The sequence below is a fragment of the Melopsittacus undulatus genome, chromosome 2, assembly GCF_012275295.1.
Source record: "Melopsittacus undulatus isolate bMelUnd1 chromosome 2, bMelUnd1.mat.Z, whole genome shotgun sequence".
Taxonomy (NCBI): Eukaryota; Metazoa; Chordata; class Aves; order Psittaciformes; family Psittaculidae; genus Melopsittacus; species Melopsittacus undulatus.
Window position 1 is genome coordinate 78,369,248 of NC_047528.1, and position 19,143 is coordinate 78,388,390.

Sequence of the window (19,143 nt, forward strand, 5' to 3'; positions counted from 1 at the left end):
AAGCTTTTCTCCAATTGTATCTAGTCCTGAAGAACTCCTTCAAGAAAAGCCATTTTGAGGACTATATATTCCCACACAACAGATCTACAGGCCACAGCAAGTGCAACACTACTGGAGCTAACTTACACAGATGAATTATTTCTGCTGCCTCTGATACGAGTTACATTATTAGTGATCTGCTCTGACTAGGTAAACATTACCCTTTTTGCATTACTCTACATATTGAGCATTAGACATTCTAGATGAACAGAAAAACTAACACAGGGAGCAGAATAATCAAAAGGCAAGGCCAGAAATACAAAAAAAATAGAAGAGAAGATGCAGTTAAGAAGCACAAATTAATGTATTGCAGACGCATTTGAAAAAAGGCTGTAAGTCCTCTGAGCCAGTTGGCAAGCGCTGATGAATGTTATTTGTACTGACAAATGTGGATGGCAACTAAAGCACTGTATCTTCCCACTTATCTGCAAACCAGCTTCTGCATGGCTGACTTCATGAAGACTCACTCCTTTAGGAATGAGTCTTACAATGCTTTGCATTTGTAAAAGCCATGCTTTCATAGCTACTGTTGTTCTGAACATATTACTCCCCAGTGAAGTGCAGGACTTTCAAACACTGCGTGTTTGCAGTTTACTCTTAGATATTAAAATGCAGTCTTCCGGAATCTAACAATAACTCAATTTCTATTTCAAACTAACCCCCTTTTTATTTGCAATTACTACATTACTGTGGTAAGGCAGTTTAATAAAGAAAAAGTAAAGGCTGCACATGGAAGCAAAGGAAAACAAAAGATTTATTCTTTACTTCCCCATCAGCAGGCAACGTCCAGCCACTTCCTAGGTAGCAGGGCTTCAATACACATAGCGGTTACTTCAGAAGACAAATGTCTTAACAGTGAATGTCATAGTGTCCCCCCCTTCCTCCTTTCCCTCAGCTGTTATTGCAGAGGACATGTCATATGGTTTATAATATCTCTTTGGTCAGCTGGGGTTAGCTGTCCTGGCTGTGTCCCAAGATCTTGCTCAGCCTACTGATGAGGAGGAATGCTGGAAAGACAGCAATGATGCTGTAGAACACTGCTCAGCAGCAGCCAAAACATTGGTGTGTTACCACTACCAATACAAAGCTCAGCTCTACGAGGGCTGCTATGGGGAAAATTAACTCCATCTCAGCTAAACCCAATACAGTTACTTAATAAGCAACTACTTACTTGGTTTTGGGGATTTCAATCTTAGTCTTAAGTAATTTTTACCCTAAAAACTTGTGTTGCTTTACATCAGAAGATGCACCAGCTACATTTCAGTGAATGTCAGAACTTTGTCTATAGAGTATTAATTACAAACTATAAACAATTACAGTTTATGTTAGTCTATTTATTTTGCTCTCACCAGGTGGAAAACAAGAAAAAAAAATGTTTTAGACTTAGACTGCACACATTAATAAAGCTTTTCTGGTCTCCCCAGTTCCCCTAGTTAAACAAGCACAAGCTCTTGGAAAGATGACTACATTTACTTAAAAGGAATTTTCCAAGAGACAAATTTATTTCTCCTGGACCTAGTATAATACTTAAATTGGCAAGATGGTTAAAGTACACCACAGAAAGATAGTCTCAGAATAAGTGCCTAAATTAGTTTTGATAGACACAATATCACTACAGATTAGGATAGAATGTTATACAATGGAGTAGCTTAGGAACATTATTTCAGACATTTCTACTTATTTCTGTGATGTCACTCATTTTTGTTTTTGAAGTGAGAGCTTTCCAGAACGGTTATCATAATGAGGAGAAACACTGTTCTAAGGACAATGCCACCTACACAAGATTCAGACTTTCCCTTCCAACCTCCAACAAGAATGCAGGAGAGTATTCTTTTTCTCAAACTGCTCAATATTACCTCATGTTATCTGCTCAGTAACAAGGCCTTCTATTTTCTAGTTTAGGAAGTACATCATTAAGTGGAAGAAATGCAGTATTAGGTATAAATTTCTTTACAAAGCTACAAGCAATATGAAATTTTATTTCATAAAGCCCCTTAATTTCAGTAAGCAATTTTGAATACAAAATTTAGTTCAAAAGTTTGATTTGACCTGTTCCTGCTGTTCAATAAGAAATCTAAAGTTATCACCTTATTTTTAGGCTAGCTGAAAAATTGTTTTGATTTCACCCAACATACCAGTCTAAACTAGCTTTCTAAAACAAGCCCTTGGCCAACCCACTGCTAAGTTATAAAAAGCAGTAGGGAAGTTGTAATTGAGTACTGTATAGGTGTGCAAAAGCAAAATAATTACTTACGTTGTATCAGCATTTGGTCATAAAAGTGGGTTTAGCTCACTTGTCCTAATCTAAACTTCAACAAATATCTGAGGAAGCACTCTTATTAAGACTTATTGTTGAGCAATGTCTGAAGATAATAAAGCCTCACTTGAAATTTAAAAGGGCAAGACAATACAGACGGTTAGATATAAATCAGCACAGACAATGCAGAAAAAAAAGAAAAAGAAAAAAAAAAGAAAAAAGCATTATAAATGCAAGAACAACAATGCAGAAGCTATGAATTCCACATTTAGGCTTACCAGGTGAGGTTTCCCAATAAATTTTCTGAAAGGTGGCTTGATGAACCTCATAGGCTTTTGGAAGCTATCAAGTTGAGAGTTGTGTAATTTTGAAAGACTGCAGCTTTCGTGGTTCCTGATGTGTATGTGAGAAAGAGAGAAAGAAAACAAAATCAAAAGCTGTAGCGTACCAAACTCCTGCACGTTAAACAGGCCTGCATGGCCCTGTCATTGCTGCCCTCTGCTGGTTGAAATGCTTCTTGCATGTCAGCAGCTTTGTATTGCTTACATAGTTACATAGTTATCTTTACAGTTTTTATACTATCTTTAAAGTTGCACAGAACTTTCCTTTTAATGAAATCCCAAATGCAACAGAAGCTCAGATAAACAGCTACATGCTCCAGTTTCATCCTCAGCAAACAGGGTGTTCTTGGCTTTGGGCTTTTCATTACTTGGTTTTTATTCTTTAACTCAGCACACTGCTACTACACCAGTGTCTGTAAATCTCTAAAAGAAACATATACTGTGAAAAGTAATCACCAGCAGTCAAAAATCTGAGCTCACGAGATATACAGAAATAGTTTCCATAGCTGTAAAATAAATTTCTAAAGTAAAAAGAGGCACACTGGACTAGCTCATGATTATTGCCAGTATCTCATATAGGAACTATTAAAAACCTCAATCTCAGGAAAATTGCACTCATTGTTCATACCATTACCACCCTCAGCCCACATTACACTGTCCACATTACTTTGACAGTATAAGCCCTCGTCACATTTGAGCTCCAGGGCAGCCACACTTGTTAAAGAAACGTGTACTTCCCACTTTGACTGGCACACACAAAAGGTAAGCAAGACAGGAACTGGGGGACTGGCAAAAACAACTAACCAATCCTTTCCAAATAATCAGGCCAAACATACACTAAAGTCATAGTCCCAGTTACACAAAAAACTATATGCAAAAGTCCAATATGCTCCTCCAGGCACACTTGAAAACTTCTACTTTTTTTTGTTTGTTTAAAAGAATCTCAAGTACAAGAACTGTTTCTTCTGCAGCGTCACAAGTCAGCTTTCCCAAATACGTGTGCACTGCCACAATCTGCCATTATTGCCTGCATTTAAATTGAACAACAGCAGCAAATTATGAGTGATCTGCAAATCATGACTACAGTGTAAATACATTTTGTTACACTCTGATAATTCTTTGCATCAACATTTCTTCTAACACAAGTCAAGTCATCTCTCTAATTAACCAATTTCACAGCATCAAAAGTGAAACAGGATGACTGAGGTTAGCAAACACTTCTGAGGCAAACCCCTTTAGCAAAACTGTTGGAGGAACTCAAAGTAGTAAAGCCACTTCAGAAGTCTGGCTTTTTTTCATAGACTTCTCCAAGAATCAGAAAAAAACAATTCTTTGTTGATATTCCACATGACATTAAAAAACCAAGACAATTCAACAACATATTCATCCTTGAATGCTTTTATGAAACTACAGAATACCAAAAGAATGGTGTTACATGGTACATCAAGGAACATAAAAAAAAAGCATCTTTGAATGTATTTCTCCCTCTCTTTCCACCCAGTGCTACAGTTTGAGCTTGCTTCCCATTTTTTCCCCTCTGCAGCTTAACCTCTTTCAAGGTAACACTCCATTACAGAGTGGTTTACAGTGTATTGTCAGTTGACTTTCAGTCAGAGTTAAACTTAACAAGGACAAGCTATGGAAAAGAATCACAACAAATGTGAACGTGACTTTGGCAGGGTCAAAAAATGAATGTAAGAGAACTAGAGGTTTGGCCCAAGATGACTCATTTGCCAATTACCTTGGAATTACACCATCTAAATGAAACACTCTCTCATCTTCATTCTTCAGTCTTTCTTTTCTTCTCCTTTCTATATCATGCCGTAGATCATTTGGATCTTCTAACACTCTTACAATGTTCTAGTTAAGAGGAAGGGTTAAAGTCAAGTTAGCTAGTAGTGACTAAACGTTGATTTGACTCTTCTCTGACACTGATGTCCTTTGGGGCCTGCATCCTGCATATAACCTTGTTAACATAGTTCAACTGTTACACAGGATGGATTCACATCAGCCCAAAGATCCAAAGTCCAAAACAGTAAGAAAAAGTAGTCCTAAACAATTACCCTTTCTTGCAGCATCTGCTTTTTTACAAGTTTCCAAACAATAGTGAACAGAGCTCCGGAATTCTGTATGGAGTTGCCAAGGCAAAAAATACTGACATGAATTCCACTAAATCTTAAAATGTTCTACTATTCTTACTATTCTTCATTACGTTTAATCGCCACATACCTGTACTATAGAAGAACAAAAGAAAAGTAACTGTCACAGTAAGCATAGCTTGGAAGGGGAAGACAGAAAGTCTTATAGTCCCCAGATGAAAGCATGGAATAAAACAGCATTCTGAGGAATTACATGGATGTCGGGCCATCCTAACATTAGGGTACAAGAAACATTAAGGCTTTTCCTAATCTCAGAGGTAAAGTAAAAGCCACATGTCAGTCACCTACTTAGTACCTACATTATTTAAAAAACATAGGAGATCAAGCAGCAGGAATAACCATACCCCCAGCTACTTTGGAGAACACACCTGCACTTTACTCAGTGACCAGAGTGTACTCCCACCATTATGTTGTCAGTAAATATGCTTGAATGTGCATTTCTCTCAAAAAGGTCAGAATTACTGATGGATCTTCAGAACACATAGAAGTAATGTACCAACAGCAAGGGGAGATTTTGCTTACTTTATATTATTTTAACTTACTGTCTGCCAGAAAGGTTAAGTAATCAAGATACCTGGGGAGATTCAGATGGCACAGTTCGTTTATTCTGAAGTTCTGCTAGAGACATGTCAATCCTCCTGTAACACAAAAACATTCCATAAAACCAAGCGCCATCACTATAAATAGCAAAAGCATTTATTGAACCAACTACAGATTTTTTTACAGACTATAAGCAGGCAGGTTAGAATCAGTGAAAAACCACCAAAACATTTTACATTGTCTAAAGTCTACTGAAGATTAACTACCTTAATGCAAATAAATTAAGGCAAAAGCACATCAATCACCTGTGAATTTCTGGATCCAAACGTGTTTTCACTTCATTCACATTTTCAGCTGGCTTATCCTTAATTTTTGAGAACCGTTCATGTAGAGTTATGTCAGAAGATGTAAAATAATTTGCTGGGAAGAGATTAAATACAAGAATGTTTATTTGTAGTAACTGAAATGCACAGTGGGAAATTGTATCTAATTGCATCTAATGACTAACTCTTGAGGGCACCAAAACAACTTCTGAAATTAAATTCAGACTATTTCCATTTGCAGTTTAACATTCACAAATGAAAGACTAGGCCAGCCCAACTTATACCAACTTATTTAATAAGATTAAGCTCAATAGGAAGTTCACTATTTGTCAGCTCTACCACAGCAGTACGCCGATGACTAGTCTATAAATAATGCTCAACATTGAATGTGATGCAGCAGTCTAAACACTAATCTGAAAAATTAAAGGAACTATGTATAAACTAGCAAGTCATGACTACAGCAAAGCTCCTATCTGGATATCAGAGAGGGACGCTTCCTCAGGGACTGTAGTGATATGACAATGGATAATGGGTTTACACTTAAAACAGGGGAAGCTCAGGTTAGATATAAGGAAGAAGTTCTTTACTGTGAGGGTGGTGAAGCACTGGAATGGGTTGCCCAAGGAAGCTGTGAATGCTCCATCCCTGGCAGTTTTCAAGGCTTTGGGCAGAGCTTTGGGCAACATGGTCTAGTGTGAGGCATCCCTGACCATGGCAGGGGGGTTGGAACTAGATGATCTGAAGGTTCTTTCCAACCCAAACCATCCTATGATTCTCGTTTCCTAAACAAGCAGGTTAATCTTAAGTAAAAGCTTAACATCTTTTCAACCTTAACACTCCACACTAATGCCTGTTACGGACTGAGACCTTAAAATCATTCCCCACCCAACTACTTTAAATCTTCAGCCTACAGTTTCTTTACTACAGAAAGAAGACAAAATACAAATGAAATCAAAGGAAAACGCCCTGTACTTACAAGGACTGCATACCTAATTCATTAGATTTGGTTTTAATGATTACAAATGTACAAACACATACATATACCCCAATTATGACAGCCACCTTTAACTTGATGGATAATTGTGATTATTTCCTGAGTAAATTCTCTTGATGGGTCGTTTTCAACATTCTGGGTAACAGATTCCATGTGCTCAAACACCGGATGAAAATTTTCAGTTTTCCTGCCAGCAGCAACAAGATCATGGGACATCTGTCTCTCTGTAGTATGACTAGAAGTACTCCTAGAATAAAATGTTATATGTATTCACTTTGAAAGAATTCATCGTATTAAAGCTTCAGATAGATAAGAAGAACAAAAAAAAATTAAGAAATTAATTCAAGGAGTCAGTGTAATGAAAACTGAAATCCTATTTTGTTGGGTTTTTTTCTTAATTAAATAAAGAAACCTCGTGAGACCATAAGGAAGAAAAGCTCTAACAAAATACAAAGAGGTATGACTACACTCTCAGGAATCCTTGTTCCAGTAAAGTATGTAATACAAAATCTGTGAATTTTAAACTTAATTCATCTAGATCATCAAATAAAGGCAAATGAAGATCCTGATATACTACTTTAATATAATTCTGGAAGGCAATTATGTGTGTCTTTGTTTATAAGGAGCTACCAGACAATTTTCAAGAACAAGTCAGATATTTAAAAATCTCACAGAATCTTTGGGAACTGAATCATCACTTGAGCCTCATGAAACAGCTTTCCAGTGGCAGTGTGTGAACTTAAGAACGTGTGCAGCATCCCTTTGTGAAATTCTACTCACTCTAAGTGTTTATGCCCCAAATGGTTGCATTGCTGCCTAAGAATTATTTTGACAAGGAAGCTAACACTTTAGAAAACCTGCCTGTTTCAAGAAAAATGCTCGTCACTTGGAAAGATAAATTGAGAACCCAAACAGCCCATGTAGAAGCTTTTGGGTAAAGACTGTTTATTGTGCATCCTGCAAAGCGATCATGTGCCTGCCCATCCTGTATTTGAAGCATACAAGACCAGGATTTCATACAAAAATTGCATCAGAAATAACCTCCAGCAGGTGCCACAAGTCATCTATATGCACCCAGTAAAGTGGAAATAAACACATGCAAGAGGGAATCCCAGCAATCTCAATTGTAGATTATTTTAATTATCTACCTGCTCCCCAGGTTTATAAAGAAAGTGTTCTTCTCAGCTGAGTAACTTCAAGACAGGTGTTTGTTAAATGCTTGAAGTAGCAGTACAAATATTCCCAGTCATCAGCTTCTGTACAATTAGCAGTCTTGTCTTAAAAAAATAAGGTATTTAGCATTTCTGACCGTGAAAGCAAACCTTCCTCACATTAAATTGGCTGTAATCAATGCAGTAATTTTATTCGGTCTGTAAATAATTACCACATCCATTGCATAACTTTTAAAATCAGCAGCAAGAGACTTACTAGATACAGGAGCTGTCCTCGGGGCTTGCAACAAAACCTAACGATAATTATTTCCCTTACATTATCATTCAGGCAGTTAAATGCTTTCCTAGCACAGGGTTGGAGGGTATTACTCCATTTACCCTTCCTTAGTCTTTAATATTAGCCCCTTATATACAAAGGGCAATTTTTCTTTAAAGATCTCCATTGTATCACATGTTCCTGAAATACTGGAAGGCAAAATAAATACACAGATCATTTATTTGGGGCAAGAGGGAAAATACCTTTAAAATGAAGCCTGATAGTTTTGGAAGGCAAGGTAATTCCTTCCAAAAGGGATTACTGCCACTATATGACATTCTGGCCTGCAACAGTAAGGCAACAAACCAGAAAAGCCTGCAAAAATCTACACAAACCAAGCTGCTTACTCTCTACCATGTATCCATCATCTAAATCTTAGTAGCAGGACCACTTTTTTCCCAAATCAGTCACACTGCAAATGCTAAACACAACCACAAGTATTGCACAGAAGACAGACCGAAGCAAACTCTACTGCTTTTCAGTTCTGATGCCTCAACAGATTGCCATTTGATTTCTTAAAACAATAAATAACAAAACCCAGGGAGCAATCATTTTCTGACAGCTTTATTGAACTTCAGATCTTGAACACCTGAATATGTATGCCTGAGATTTATGTAATTTAAAGGTTATCTGCTTTTTGGAAGAGATGAGGGATGACTCAGGTAGTGAAGAAAATGCAATCATATTCCAGAAGAAAGCACAGTTAATATTTTAAACTGGGAAAGTTAATATTTTAAATTTAAAAAGGTACAACCTTAGTTTGTTCTGGTTACCTCGTAAAGAAACCACACTTTTCTCCAACATTCATAAACTGTAAAGAGACTGGGAAAAAGAGGTGGGGGGAAATCAGTACCTGTACTTGGCCACCATTTTCTTCATATCCACTTTGATTGTGAGATGTTCCCTCTTAGAGTTGACATCTGACATTTTCACATCTGAAACGGTATGATTTGAATCATGCTGGATATTGGAGGAATCTACTTTTTTCCTGAATTCCCCTTCTTTCCTTACTCTTTCCTTCGGTTTGTTTTTAAGAGATCTCAGATCAACATCCATTTTGGAAGAGTTAATGCAAGCATTGCAGCCCTTCTTTGAACTATATTTAACAGATGCTTCAACATGCCCTTCTTCAGTCTGTCTCGCTCTTCCACTGCTAAAGCAATCTAACTCTTTGCTATTCCGGGCACCCTTAGAAGAACCGTATTTTTGGTCTTCCTGCTTCACATACTTCTGAGTTCTATCGCCTGAAAAAGGCTTTTCCCCATCCAAATGCCTTCGCCGTTTGTGACTGTACTCATAGGCTATCTTGGCAACAGAACCCTCCGAGTACTCCCTTTCAGCCGATCGGTGGGACTGGGCACCCAAATTTCTCTGCTCCTCCTTTTCTTGGTAGGGTGGAAAAGAACGTTCTTGCTTCCACGTGGAATTCCTTGCTACTTCTCCACCGTCATACCTCTCCATTTCCTTAGCCCTTTTAGACGTGTGCCCATATTCTCTGTAATCGTGATCTTCAGGATACCTGTGTTGACATAAAGCAGTTTACACTTGCACTAGAGAAGAAAGTGAGAACTTATATGTGCAGAATGTTGGACAGCAGAATGCGTGGCAAGTTAACCCATAATCCCTCGCGCCAAGGTACAGATGTGCAGGGGCTCTTAAGAGGGAAATATTATTCTTTCATACTCTAGCCATCAATACGATTTACTTAAAAGACAAATACTTCACTACTACCAGTCGCCCATAATTAACCTACAAAGTGGCCAACGTGTTTCAAGGTGGGTATCTTCAACTATAATGAAAACAGACTTTCACTTGAGGCTTTATACCACAATACCCAGGTTTTAATTATTTTATTCCTATACCTCTTCTGTAAAGAGCTCCTTGCCGTAAATTCATCAGAAACTCTTCTGGGTGACTGACCATACTTCTCTTCATGTAACCTCTGGTGCCTCAAGCCATCTTCATGCCATTTTCTTTCAAGTTTACATGAAGCCCCTAACGGTCTATGAAAAGGTTTCATTCCTTTTTCATTTCCAGTGAGCTTGCAGTGCTCAAACACGTATCTGTCTTCCATTTTGTGTTGGTAAAATGGACGATCATGCTCTTTATATGGTATTTCTGAGTATTTTGGTGGTAACTGGCATCTCCTACTGCTTTCAGTTCTTTCAGATGAATGTGTTCTGTAGGGCTTATGACTGTAAGTATCTTCCATGGGAATTCTTTTTAGGCTTGGTGAAGGTGATCTACGTTCATATATTCTCTGGTGGTTATTTCCATGAGGTGCAAACCTGAAATTGCTTTGTCCGTATTTTTCATCGTCTATTCTCCAAGGCATAGGCTTCTTTGGGTCCTTACGAAAGCTTTTATATTCACAGTCATAATTAATATGAGCATGTCTTTGCCTATGGTGCTCTGGACTCCTAAATGCTGGAGATAAGGACCTAAGGCAAAAATAAAAACCACTTTGAGTAGTCTCATAAAATTGAATCAACCTCTTAATGAGCATAGCTATTCCCTAAGGAAATACAGTTTAACACACAATTTTAGTCAACTGGTAAAAAAAATTAAACCAAGCTATTCAAAGTGTCATTTGGTTGGCTAGAGTATCAAGCTTGCTTTTACTCTGTGGAAAGTTTTCACAGTAAGAATACCCATTCAAAATAGTAGTAAGTCAATCATTTTTCTCTTGGCATATTTTCACTTAAAACTAAAAATAATTTCTTATATATGAAGTTTCCACTACATTGAAGACAACCGTTATACACATTTTCACACTTTAAGCATTCCCTATATTTTTCCAGTGCCAAGAGAAAGAAGGGGAAAGGGCAAAAAACATATGAAGAAATTGAGAAGAAGAAATAACAACAACCTTTTCTGGTTTTTTTTTGCATGACAAAACCACCTCAAAAACTGAAAACATGATAAAATATTGTATTTAAAACATCACACAGGTAGGCGGAAAAGATCAAGTTTGAGAAAGAGGTTTCAGTCTTTCTGTATAATTGTGTATACACATACATACATCTATATACATGTATACATATGCTCTTCCACACTTATTACAGTTTTTGCCTTTAAAGACTGAATTGCTAAGATCCAGTCAACTGAACCAAATCAGCTCTGCATTTTCTCCTACAGTTACAAAAATGAAAGCAACCCGCTAGGAGTTTTTAGCCAAAATCTCCTTAAATGAAGAAAAAACATCACAAGCCACTAGCAAGAACCAGAAAGCCATCCTCAGGTAATAACAGCTCTGCTTGCGACCCACCCCTGGCAGTGCTTAAGGCTAGGCTGGACAGGGCCTTGAGCAACCTGGTCTAGTGGAAGCTGTCACTGCCCGTGGTAGGGGGTTGAACTAGATGGTCTTTAAGGTCCCTTCCAACCCAAACCACTCTTGTGATTCAGTGTATACTCCTAATACACTCTTTAATAAAGCCAAAGAACATAAGTTGAAAAAAATTCAAGGAAGTCACTTTCTTTGTCCACATATTTCAAATGTACAATTTGCCATAACTATTTGCTCTTTTTCTGCATAAAGGCTCAAACTCAGAACCGCAACTCTTCACAAAACTATAGTGGCTAACTCCCAATAATGCCCATACTGCTGTGCCCACCCCATTTTGTTCTGGTTAAAGCTCGCATTTTAATGAGAGCTGGGGCATTCCTCCCTGCTCTTCACTAGAAGGCCATATTCCAGACTATCAATCTAGTATGGAAGTAGAGAGGATTAGTCTTTTAAAAAAGAAGGAAACAAAAAGCCCCACACATTTTTCTTTGCTATTCAATAAACTTCCTTTGTCTTGGTCATCACAACTTCATTAGTCCATTTAGAAAAGCACCCCAAAACCAGCAAAGTAGTTTCAAGCTCTTGAAAGCATAAAATTGCATTCCAGTTTCCTTTAAAACCTCAAAATTGCATTACAAGTCCTAAAGATTAGGTGGATAACTAACAGCATGCAGTAACCCAGATGTTATTCTGGTGAGAAACACCAATGACACACACTACTAGGCTACTGTCCAAAAAGAAGGGCACTGACTCCCATTATTTCAGTTTGTGTTATGCTGCAAGGCAAATCTAACTGCGCTAAAAATCGATCTGTGGATCAGCCCCAAAGGCTCAGAAAGCCTGAAATGTTTGAACCAAGTAGTGTTTTCTGGCCCTCCCTGTAGACCAGAAGAGTTACAGACACTAAGTGTACCAGGTGGTATTTGAGTGAAAATAACCCAAACCAGTTTGGTGCTTGGATTTTGTGCTTAAAGTAGTTCCAAAACATGCGTGTTGAGCAAGGTTTCTGGCAGACACCAAAACTAACACCTCCAGCTTTAAGAAGAAAAAAAATCATAATCAAATTGTAATTTGGGAAAAAAAAGTTATATGAGTTTAGTCTGGAAAAAAAAATACACCTTATAAATAGGAACTCTGGGTGCAGTTTTCTTTCTTTACATCAGTTTCAGGTTCTAATTAGAAGTACCTATATAGAGCTACATTTCAGAACACAAGTTATGGATAAATATCTACCTTGGTTTCCACCGTGGTGATCTTGATCTAGATCTTGTCATCTTCTCTCATGTGTTTATATGAGTTTCTTGAAGCTGTAAAAATGATACAATTTACTAATCTAGTAACAGAACGGTACTACAGATTGCAGCAGGGATGGCTGTTTTTAACAAGTGTAGTATTAGATGCTTCAAAGTCGGGGTGAGGCATATTTTAGTATGTTTTACTTTTACATCTAATTCCCATTTTAAGGCAAGTAACTTTTGCCTGATTTCTGATTTTAAAGTACAGCTTATTTTCTTTATAAAGACTTAAATATTTGACCACTGCTCCCTTTTCCTCTCGATTTTGCAATGCTGTCTATTCACTTTGGATTTAAATGCTTATAAACTCACAAGTAAGCTGCAGCAACTAAAATAAATGCTGTAACTTAGTATGTGTTGAATGCCACAGATGATAGAGGGGAGAGGCAGATAGCTTTAAAACCAATTTACAAAGAAAAATGGGTTTGCATCAAGTTATATTCTTAACTTCACATATACCAAAATTCAAATTTGTAATACGCCCTGATACCTTTTTATAGTTACAGATCTACTGTAAGCTTTAACAGTTCTATCAGGTCTTAACTGCTGTATCATCATGCACTTCATCCACGCACATAAAAATACGTGCAAAAGATCACTTCTCATTTTTATACATTACTTATCAATAACCTACTACCTAGACACACATTTAAATATACAGTGGATGCACTGTGACAGAAAGCACTGCTTCTAAATCCTGGAAGCAGCTCTGCATCTTCTCATAAAAGCTATAGAAGAATGACAAAAACACCCATGGAATCTACCCTTCTTGTTCGTCTTTGCAAAAAAAAAAAGTTAGAAACTCGGAAAACAAGCAATGAAATTATATGCAAACTCACCAGTAATGGGGCTGATGAATAGGAATGAAATGATTATTCATTATTTAACAAACACAAGGATTAAAGCAGAATAAAGTTACTAGGTAAGTGGTTAAAAGTAGGAACTTGGACCACATACCGATGCCTACAGCTCCTACCTACCACAAGATGCTCTAAAGGCCAGAAGTATAAATAGATACAAAAACAGATCCATCAACAGCTCTGAAATTAATGAACAAGCAGTCACTTGAAACTGGAAGAATGTTCCAGGTCAATGTCACTCTATGTGCTTTGGAATTTTCTGTAATTATTTGCTCACAGACTCACAGTCATGGAACAGAAAACTAGTCTGGACTGGCCAAGTATAGCCTTTTTAACATTCCTAGTGCTCAGATAACTTCTTCAACTAAATTTTTTACCTGAACAACTGAAATGGAAGAAAAACCAGCAAGCTTTAAGACACATAAGAAACTGGAAAAGTAGTGTGCACCCACATGCCTGACCCAGGGCCTCACACTCCCCCCCTCAATCACGCTAATTGGCCAAATAAAATATTACTCCTTGCTATACCCATTTGTATGATTAGCTCATGGCTAAACCAGCAGTACCTTACAGAAAAATACATGCAGAGAATGCTTCTGATGCCTACTACCACAGGTGGATGTTACACAAGCGACCTGCTACATTTCAGAGTGCTTCTGGAAACGTTTATTTCCTGCTCATTAAGTTGCACCATAAACTAACTGGACAACTATTTGCAAGACATAGCAACAGCTCAGTTCTGGAGAAAGCCTTCTTGAATTTACCTTTTTAAATCTCAGAAGTCTCCTGTTTACCAGGAAAACATTTGCTCTGCAATGAATCTTTCCATGTGACAAAGCATGATAGGGAAGCAAAAAAAACCCAAAGTACCCCAAAGACAACATACAATAATCATTCCCTGCATTTTCAAATATGAAGTTAGCATTTCCTCTTGGATTCTAAAGGCATGTGTCTGAGGACTGCATGCCATGAATTAACTTCAGTCCCTTTGCTTACTTGGAGATTATATTAGCCAAAGTTAAATAAATATGATGTCCCAATGCCAGTACTCATTAAATATTATTTTTCATAGAAAAGTAACATTGTGACCAAAACATTTGCTTTTTCTCACCCATAAAAAACATATCTTACCAAACTGACCAGTATTTCAGAGACAAAAAAAACAATACCCTCCTGGCTAATACATCTCAATAACTGTTCAAGATTCACTACTACCCTCTCTTCTTGTAAGCTTTAAAAAGTGACAGTGTTTTATGTGCCATTCAAAATCTTTCTATCTTCCCTTCAGTTCTGAATTTTATCCTTTATTTTCAAGTGACTATGTAAGCACCAAAAAGACAAAAGTACCATTAAACCCAACCATTGTACAGAACCTCGTCTACCAGCATCTCTCATCTCAGACCAATCAAGCTAAAAACTGAATATATATAATGAGAGATTCTTTATTCTTCCTAGACTGGCTGAACAATCATACTAAAAGCACAAAAGGGTCTGTGACAGCATGTCCTAGATCTTGCCTTAGGATAAAGAGGACTACTGTAATTTTCATCCAAGACAATCCTTTTGTTTAGTAGAAAGACAGTGTTCATCTGTTTCAATGTGTCTCCTAAAATGTGACCCACACAATATGGTTTCCGCACTGCAAGATTCGAGATGCAATACACAGCACATGGCAAGGCAGCAGACACTCGACCCCAGTCAAGATTCCCAGTGTAACCTAATCACAAAATTAATTTCTATATAGAATTTGTAAGCACATTGTTAAATTCAAGTCTAAATCACTTCTCTCAGACCAACAATATGGCTCCATCCCAAGAGCAAGCTTTTTGCAGGGTGGCACCAGGTAGGAAGTGACTATAGCAGAATTACTTGGACCAGGTAAAGGCCCTACAGTTCCCAAGTCAGCCATCCAGCAGCCAGGTCCTATTGAAGCAGAGGTACCAATATGGATTCTGAATTTCTTCAAGTCCTCCCGCTGTACTTTAAGAGATGCTGTCACTACAAAAACATTAAATACTATTTTTTTAAGTAGGAAGCAATATTATTACAATCACAGTGCTGCTTGTGCTTGTTTCGTTACAATAAGTAACTCATTGGAGGAGTTACCAGTAACCATGGTTAGCTGGTTTTTAAATATTAATGGCAACCCCACCTTTTATTTTCTTTTCCTTGACTTTTGGAATTGAAAGCAGCTCACAAGAAACAGCCTCAAGCCTGCTTCCAGCTCTCCTTTGATTCCACCCTGGAGAGATCAGTGCTTTGACAAGTGTGAATTTTTTGTGCTATCCACCTACTACAAACCTGAAAGGAGTATCTTGAGACACAATTTGAAAATGACCAGAAATTGTACAGGAAGTGCAACCTGAACACAGGTTCTATCAGAAAGGCTATACATTTTAAACAACTTCCTTTCCTGAACAGAACAACCTTCAATCTCCTTGATTTTCCCCAGCATGAACTACAAGAAACCACAAATTACTGCAGTCATTTAGCTGAATGGAGGGGAACTGGAGCTCTTCCTAACGCAAAGTGGCACACACCAGCAAGTCCCTAACAGCTAAAACCTTGCAGATAAGACTGAGTAGTAGTAGTGAACTCTCCTGTAAACAGACCATAAATATGTAGATTGTTTTTTCGGGGTTCCTTTCATCATCTACAATAGGCCATGGAAGAAACCCTACACAGGACACACAAAAAGCAGGTCAACAGCAGTTGAACTGGAGCTGCTCTTCAACTGCCATTTCACCAATAGTGAAGGGAGACACAATTCCTCATCCCTTTGTAAGGGATTGCCCAACCGTTCTTGCCACTGCCTCCCCAATCTTCTAGAGGAGGAAGGGATAAGCAAGTGTTTCATAGGCTGGGTCACACATAAGGCAGGAAAACAGACACTGACCTGCACTGTGCTGCAAAAACTACCCAGCTCGCTATTCCCTCATTCTGCCCAAAAAGATGAGGAGTAGCTACAAGCTTTTCATTGACTGTCTTCTTGGAAGAGATCAACCGGAAGCTGCAAGGGACATGCCAAAGCATGTAGTGCTGCAGTGGCTGTCAAGAAAGAGAAATCAGGAACTGAGAATCTCAACTCTAAAATGGCCAAGTATTTGACAGAAATGCAATCAAATTAAAAGCTCAGCTGCACTCCAGGCTTAAAAAGAAAGTGAAAGATCATGAAGCCTGCAATAAAGAACTTATTTATGCTCTTCTTTAATGAGAAGTATAGAACCAGCAACTTTTCTAGTAGATAAGTTGTTTCAAAGGCTGCCCCATGTAGCACCCGCCACTGTCTAAGCAAGGAACTAGCCTGTCATGTTCTTGTCCATCCAGCTTTCAGGCAAATCTTAGAACCTCCAACAGCAAATGCCCAAGAAAGAGTGTAAGGACAGAAACATCACCCAGCAAACTCACGTGAATGTTTCTGAATCTGCAACAGGACTTCACATCTCCTTTAACCAATGCTTCCTAGACTAGCCAGGGTACCATTACCACAGGCAGAGAGTCCCAGTGCTGCACTGGCCACACATACAACCACTTTTCCCTGACTTTTCTACCAAACACCTTCAACCTCAAAACCACAACTCCCACCTGGCACCTCCATCCACCATCCCCAACCCTGCAAGGGCTGGAGGAAATATGTCAAAGTGCACAGCACAACCCTGCCCCATGCTTCAGCACCAAAGTAATGTCTGCAGCAGAGTTACAGCTTTGCCAACCCATATAGGTGACTCCCAGCATAAGGCATAGTACCTCAGGGCAGGAGAGATGTAACAGGTTTGAAGACTATGAGCTACAAGAAGTCAAGGACACACACCCTGGCTGAGGAGTGTGTGTGAGGGGTCCTGGCCAAATGTGCCACCACCCAAGGAGCGCAGGGAGCTCCAATGCTCCCATTTGTCAGCTCAGCAACAGGGCCTCTGGCCTCAGAAACCGCACCCATTGCAGATTTAGAGAACTTTTTGTCCTCCTTCTCAGCTTTATCCTTTTTCTTTGGCACCAGCTGGAGAAGGCAGCTTTATGCAGGTTGTGTCCCAATACCAAGGATTGTTAATAGACAGCCAAGCCTCATGCTGGCGAGGTAACCATCCCATGCAGGGGCAGCATGCCAGCATCACTCTCCTCTGCTTGCTATACAGAGTAGACATATAAAAATTATTACATTCACAGTAGGATAAAAACCTACTACAGAAAGCACAAGCATAAGCTGAAGCATACAGTATATCTTAATGGACCACTAAAAATTTAAGTAATTCCTTGGGATACACAGAAAGTATTCCCCTGCATATTTGAACAAATGAGTAAAAATAACTGAGTAGATCTACTGATCATGTAACTTAAGCTCAGCATGCTCTAATTTAAAAGCAACCCATTTAATGGCACTAATTAGCAGGCAATACCTCACCTTTGCAGAAAAACAGATTACGATGCCAACTTGGAAAGACTGAGCAGGATAAAACTGCAAAACTGTATCACATAATAACTTAAATATTTCACTATATTTCACTCTCAAACACTTAAAAAAAAAAACACAAAAACCCCACAACCCATGAAAGTATTGGTGCTCTATTTCTACAATGCTCTGCCTTAAAGGCCTTTAACACACATCTATTACAGAGCCTGAAATGTCACAGCACCATCCTCAGCCACTTCTGCCTACCAGTTTCTAAAGGGACATCAGAAGTATTAAATCTGGCCCTGTCATAGTCCCAGTGACAAACCACAACAACTTCCTGCTTACTGAAAGCTCTCCACCACGTACAAACCATAATGGAGACCTTCACTTTTTCACCCTAAGTCACAAAACCACCACAAAACCAAACGAAATCCCTTATTTATTCAGTATCAGCAATGCCACACAACATAGCTGCCAGGAGGCTGGGAGGCCCAGGCTGCCTTGCCCAGACACACCAGAGAAATAAGCTCTCACTGGACTGCTCCCAGCATGTTTCCTCCCTTCCCTGCAGACAGCAAGTGCCTGCTGCCACTGGAGAGGAAAAGCAAACCCAAGTGCATGCAACTACACTGCTTGCCAGCTTGCTGCGACACTAACCCTGCCTATGTTACCTCCTGACAGGTGAACACCCACAAGGCAAGGCTGCACCGAAATCAAGCCCATCTCAGCGCAGGCGGATGGAGAGTTGGTTTGATCACTCTTACAAAAGCGGTGGCAGAAATACCAGTTATTTTGCTGAAGGCAGATGTGGAGGAGTGCATGGACACTTCCCTTAGACAGACAGCTGTTTATCAGGTTAACAGGGCGTGCCTTTAAAGGAAGTTAATTAATTTCACCTCTCCTCATCAACACCAATATTAAAATAAAACACCAGAAAAAAAAGCCTCTTAGCTTCTGATTAGTCCTTCAGAGTGAAGGAATGAAAACAAGGGGAAAGACTTAGTCATCCGTGTTTGCTGTCCCTCTCTGCCCAGCCCAGTGTCTCACAGGCTGCCACAACATGGCTTCTGTCACCAGAGATCCTTCCATTCCTTCTGCATAGTTCTTCCCCTCCCTTCCTGGCATCCTCCTCCATGCTCTTCCTCCAGCCATCCACACCCAGCAAAACTTT

General features: G+C 38.8%; 1 protein-coding gene across 1 annotated transcript in view; it reads right to left on the reverse strand.

The window, feature by feature from the left end:
* BCLAF3 (BCLAF1 and THRAP3 family member 3) overlaps positions 1-19,143 on the reverse strand; it is a 35,036-nt gene that overhangs the window by 14,486 nt on the left and 1,407 nt on the right. Inside the window, exons 2-9 of the mRNA XM_034060012.1 lie at positions 12,661-12,734; positions 10,004-10,582; positions 8,995-9,660; positions 6,722-6,900; positions 5,642-5,756; positions 5,371-5,434; positions 4,379-4,497; positions 2,575-2,689 (exon numbers count right to left, since the gene is read on the reverse strand). Coding sequence (XP_033915903.1) covers positions 2,575-2,689; positions 4,379-4,497; positions 5,371-5,434; positions 5,642-5,756; positions 6,722-6,900; positions 8,995-9,660; positions 10,004-10,582; positions 12,661-12,701 — 1,878 coding nt within the window. The 5' untranslated portion in view covers positions 12,702-12,734. The remainder of the gene's footprint in view (positions 1-2,574; positions 2,690-4,378; positions 4,498-5,370; positions 5,435-5,641; positions 5,757-6,721; positions 6,901-8,994; positions 9,661-10,003; positions 10,583-12,660; positions 12,735-19,143) is intronic.